The 5,220-nt window shown below is 43.9% G+C and overlaps 1 protein-coding gene across 1 annotated transcript; it reads left to right on the top strand.

The window, feature by feature from the left end:
- The first annotated feature begins 393 nt into the window (after positions 1-393).
- LOC130134843 (uncharacterized) lies at positions 394-1,329 on the top strand. Its single transcript, XM_056302586.1, has 2 exons — positions 394-805; positions 941-1,329. The coding sequence occupies exons 1-2, from the start codon at positions 394-396 to the stop codon at positions 1,327-1,329; spliced, it is 801 nt and encodes a 266-aa protein (XP_056158561.1).
- The last annotated feature ends 3,891 nt before the right edge of the window (positions 1,330-5,220 follow it).

The following is a 5,220-nucleotide window of genomic DNA, read 5'->3' as shown; positions in this document are numbered from 1 at the left end:
CTAAATTGGTATCAGAGCAAGGTTAGCTCGATCCGAGTTTGGTCGAGGCCTAGAGTGATAAGGACCGATGACCTTTGGGGTAGTCGATTAAGGAGACCTGTTGTGATCACAAGTTAGAACGTTGTATGTATGCTCTATGATTGTATGCTTGTGATTGCTGGATGGTTTATTGTGCTAAATTGCAGGTGCTGCAAGGATTAAGGTAAGAGCGCGAACCCTATTGATTATGTGTTCCTCGTGCTTGCTCTGTGGTTGCTTGTCTTATAGTTGATGTTTTGATTGGCTGCTTAGGAATGTTAGACTTGAGTAGTTGACTTAGGTCTCTAATTCCTTAGCGGAATTATAGCAGGTTAGGTCTGTTGTGAGAACCCTATGACGATGAGCAGGCGAGGAATGGGGATAAGGGGCCAGTCTAGTTCTCATGCCGAAGTGGCGGAAGACCCGCGAATAGATGGGGTCATAAGAGCGTTAGAGAAAATTGGAAATCTGATGGGTAGGCAGGCTCAGGAGCGAGCTGCCACTGTTGCTCAGGCTGCTCAGGCCACTGTTACCGCCACTAATGGGGCTAATAATGGGAACAATGGTAATAATGGAAATGGAAATTGCCAGATGCACCAACTAGTGGAGCAATTCTTAAAGCTAAAGCCGACCAAATTTGAAGGGAAAGGAGATCCCGAAGCTGCCACCCATTGGGTTGAAGAATTAGAAAAAGCTTTTGAACTTTTGGGGTGCACGGAGGAAAAAGTGACCCTGGCTATGTATCAACTTCAAGGAAACGCAAGTGATTGGTGGAAGGCCACCCGAGGTAGGATCTTCCCAGAAAGCACGGCTCTGAATTGGAATGCCTTTGTTGAAACCTTTAACGGGAAGTACTTTTTTGAGGGTGCACAAGAACAGAAGATGACAGAGTTTCTATGACTTCGCTAGAATCAAATGACAGTGGATCAGTACGAGACAGAATTTGCAAGGCTGTCTAAGTTTGCACCGAGGATGGCCGAGAATCCTTTGGATAAGGCAAGGAGGTTACGGGATGGTCTAAAATCGGAACTCCGCAGTCAATTGATACTTCTGAACTTGAGGGACTACAATGTACTTAACGAGCGGGCTCAAATGGTTGAGGGACATATGACAGAAAGGGCTGCCGCTTCTGGATCGCGATATGCGCCGGCTATGGACAATCGGAACTTTGGTAAGAAACCTATGACCGGGAATAAGAGATTTGTCCCTTCGATAAGAAAGAACCTTGGAAAGCTGAACCGCTACTCTAACGCCGCATGTCAGTCTTGTGGAAGGAGGCACAAGAATGGCCCTTTGTCCGAGTGGACCTAGAGCATGTTTTGGATGTGGCCAACATGATCACCGAGTGAGAAATGTCTAATCCACCAAGTGAGGCCGCTAGTACAATCGCAGCCACCCCGAGTAGGAAATCAAGCTGGAGCCGCCCCGTAGAGTAATCAGAACCGACCCCCAGCTCAAGGAAGGATTTACGCTATGGCTTGCAAAGAGGCGGAGGATGCACCTGGCGTGATCAAAGGTACAGTCTCTTTATGTGATCATGCTGCTTATGCCTTATTTGATCCCGGAGCGTCGCATTCGCTTGTGTCTGAGCAGTTTGTTAAATTGACTGATATTGAACCGAAACCGCTAGAAGTAATGTTGTGTGTTACCACCCATCTTATGGATAAAGAACTGATTTCGTTAGGGTACCCAAATTGTAAGATTGTTATTGCTAGTAGGGAGAATTTGATTGATCTGGTTGTCTTGGCTATATTTGATTTCGATGTTCTTATTGGTATGGATTAGCTAGTTAGACAGAGGGCTGTGTTGGATTGTGATAGCAGGGTGATTCAATTTAATCCGATTGATCACTCGAGATATGAGTTTGTGGGAAACCGAGGAGGAACCTCAATCCCCTGGATTTTGTCGCTTGAGATGACTAAGTTGTGAGATGAACGATGTTAAGGTTACTTAGCGATTGTGGTTGATTCTTCAATCGAGGAACCGAGGCTAAAGGACATAGTCGAGGTGTGCAATTTTCCCGATGTCTTTCCTCAGGAATTGCCGGGATTGCCACCTGAGAAGGAAGTGAAATTCGTAATAAAGTTGGCACCTAGAACGGAGCCGATATCTAGAACGCCCTATAGAATGGCATTGTCCGAGTTGAAAGAATTGAAGGTTCAGATGCAAGAACTACAGCATAAGGGGTTTATTCGTCCAAGTACGTCACTGTGGGGAGCACCAGTGTTGTTTGTAAGGAAAAAGGATAGGTCATTGCGTTTATGCATCGACTGTCGGCAGTTGAACCAAGTAACCATCAAGAACAAGTATCCATTACCAATAATAGATGATTTATTCGATCAACTGCAAGGGGTATCGGTATTTTCCAAGATTGACTTAAGAACAGGCTACCATCAGTTGAGGATCAAGAAGGAGGACATACCAAAGACGGTATTTCGTACAAGATATGGACATTATGAGTTTACCACCATGCCGTTTGGATTGACTAATGCCCCAGCTACCTTTATGGACTTGATGAATCGGGTGTTTAAGGAATTCTTGGATCAGATCGTTATTGTATTCATCGACAACATCTTGGTATATTCAAAAGCCTTGAGGAACATGAACAACATCTAAGGATGGTTCTACGGACTTTCAGAGAACACGCACTCTATGCCAAGTTTAGTAAGTGCGAGTTCTGGCTGAATCGAGCGGCATTTCTTAGACATGTTATCTCCGGGGATGGAATTTCAGTGGATTCAGCTAAGATCGAAGTAGTCACGAATTGGCCAAGACCTACGACCGTGACAGAGGTTTGAAGCTTTCTAGGACTTGCGGGCTATTATAGAAGATTCGTGAAAAGGCTCTCCGCGATAGCCACTCCTTTGACGCGTCTACTAAAGAAGGAAACAAGGTTCGAATGGACGGACAAGTGTGAAAGGAGTTTCCAAGAGCTTAGCATAAGTTGACTACCGCCCCTATGTTGACAATACCGTCAGGTCCCGGATGATATGAGATCTACTGTGATGCGTCGCTAAAGGGATTAGGATGTGTTCTAATGCAACATGGAAGAGTGGTTGCATACGCATCGCGACAATTAAGGCCTCACGAGCTAAACTACCCAACGCATGATTTGGAACTTACGCCTATCATCTTTGCGTTGAAGATTTGGAGGCACTATCTTTGTGGAGAAAGGTTTCAAATCTACACAGACTATCAGAGTTTAAAGTACTTGTTCTCACAAAAGGAGCTAAACATGAGACAACACCGTTGGATGAAACTTCTTAAAGACTATGACTGTGACATCTTGTACCACCCTAGGAAGACTAATAAAGTAGCGGATGCACTTAGTCGGAAGTCGAGCATCGCGCATATGATGGTTAAAGAGTGGACCCTACTCTAAGGAATACGGGATTCGGAATTTAAGTTTGAGGTAGGTTACCTCTCAAGTCTATTGGCTACTTTGAGGATCAAGCCGGAGAATCAAGCAAGGATTAAAGTATCACAATTTACGAACTCTAAGACGTAAAAGATTCTAAGTATGGATGCAACTAAGAAAAAAACCAACTTTCAAGTCTCCGAAGACAGAATCTTGAAGTTTCTTGGACGACTGTGCGTGCCAAATGATGCAGAGCATAAGGAGGAAATCTTGGCTGAAGCTCATCGTAGTAATTATAGTATTCATCCAGGCAGTACGAAGATGTATCAGAATTTGCGTCAACACTATTGGTGGAATAGGATGAAAGTGGATGTGGCCAAACACGTAGCAAAGTGCCTAACATGTCAACAAGTGAAGGTGCAGCATTGCAAGCCTGGTGGATAGTTGCGACCATTGGAAATCCCAGAATGGAAATGGGAGCATATCACCATGGACTTCGTCATGGGTTTGCCAAGAAGTCAGAGAGGCCACGACTCAATTTGGGTTATCATCGACAGATTAACTAAGTTGGCACATTTTCTGGCAGTGCGAAACGACTTCGCAATGGATAGGTATGCCGAGCTGTATATGCGACAAATAGTCCATCTTCATGGAGTGCCAGTGACGACTACGTCGGACAGAGACCCTAAGTTTACAGCCACCTTTTGGAAAAGTCTTTAGACGGCTATGGGGACGAAGCTACAATATAGCACGGCCTATCATCCGCAGATGGATGGTTAGTCTAAGAGGACGATTCAGATGCTTAAGGACATGTTACGAGCCTGCATGATAGATTTTAAAGGAGGATGGGAAGAACAGTTGCATTTGGTCGAGTTTGCTTATAATAACAGTTATCAGCAAAGTATCAGAATGGCACCGTTTGAGGCGTTATATGGAAGAACTTGCAAAACTCCTATTTGTTGGGATGAAGTTGGGGAGCGGAGCATAACAGGACCAGAATTGGTACAGCAGTCAGTGGACACAGTTAAGATTATTCGAGATAGGCTTAAAACCACTTAGAGTCATCAAAAGAGTTATGCGGATCTTTGGAATTTCAAGTGGGAGATCATGTCTTCCTTAAGGTGTCGCCAATGTGAGGAACATCCCGATTAGGCAAGAAATGAAAATTAAGCCCTAGGTACGTAGGTTTGTTTGAGATATTAGAAAAGATTGGAACCCTGGCCTATCTACTCGCCTTGCTGTCGAATTTGTCTCAAGTTCATAATGTCTTCTACGTGTCCATGCTGAGAAAGTACGAATCTGATCTGACCTACGTACTGAATTATGAAGAAATAGACATGGACGACAGGGTGTCGTACGTGAAAAAATCTATTCGGATAAAGGACAGAAAAGAACAAGTTTTGAGGAATAAGACAATCCCATTGGTTAAAGTTGTTTTGCAGCATCATGGTACCGAAGGAGCCACATAGGAAAGTGAAGAGATCATGAGGCATCAGCACCCCCATTTATTTGAGTAGTGTAGTTGGTTGTAAATTTCGAGGACGAAATTTTTGTAAGGGGGAAGAGTTGTGACATTCTGAAATTCGACCCATTTCCGGGATTTATGAAATGATTATATCATCGATGCACTTTTAGTAAAATCTCACTCGGAATTGATCACTCTTGAGAAGACTAACCATTAGGGAATGGCTAGCTAGGAATCAAGTACGTGAACCTAAGAACTTAACAGTGAATCGACACTTCGACAATAAGGATTGATGAGGAGATATTTTGGGCCACTGTAGACCAATCCAAGGATGGCTATGGAACGATTCGCAAATGTTATAAATTAGATTGCGAGTGAT

The sequence above is a fragment of the Syzygium oleosum genome, unplaced genomic scaffold (assembly GCF_021117445.2).
Source record: "Syzygium oleosum isolate NSW1041296 unplaced genomic scaffold, Sole_v2.1 Sole_v2.24, whole genome shotgun sequence".
Classification (NCBI taxonomy): domain Eukaryota; kingdom Viridiplantae; phylum Streptophyta; class Magnoliopsida; order Myrtales; family Myrtaceae; genus Syzygium; species Syzygium oleosum.
This window is presented reverse-complemented; position numbering and strand designations above follow the sequence as displayed.

Excerpts from the sequence above, each read along its gene's own strand:
- LOC130134843 (XM_056302586.1), top strand. The coding sequence starts at position 394 with ATGGGGATAAGGGGCCAGTCTAGTTCTCATGCCGAAGTGGCGGAAGAC. Across the intron at positions 806-940 it reads TTGGTGGAAGGCCACCCGAG|TGGATCAGTACGAGACAGAA; the intron begins GTAGGATCTTCC and ends ATCAAATGACAG.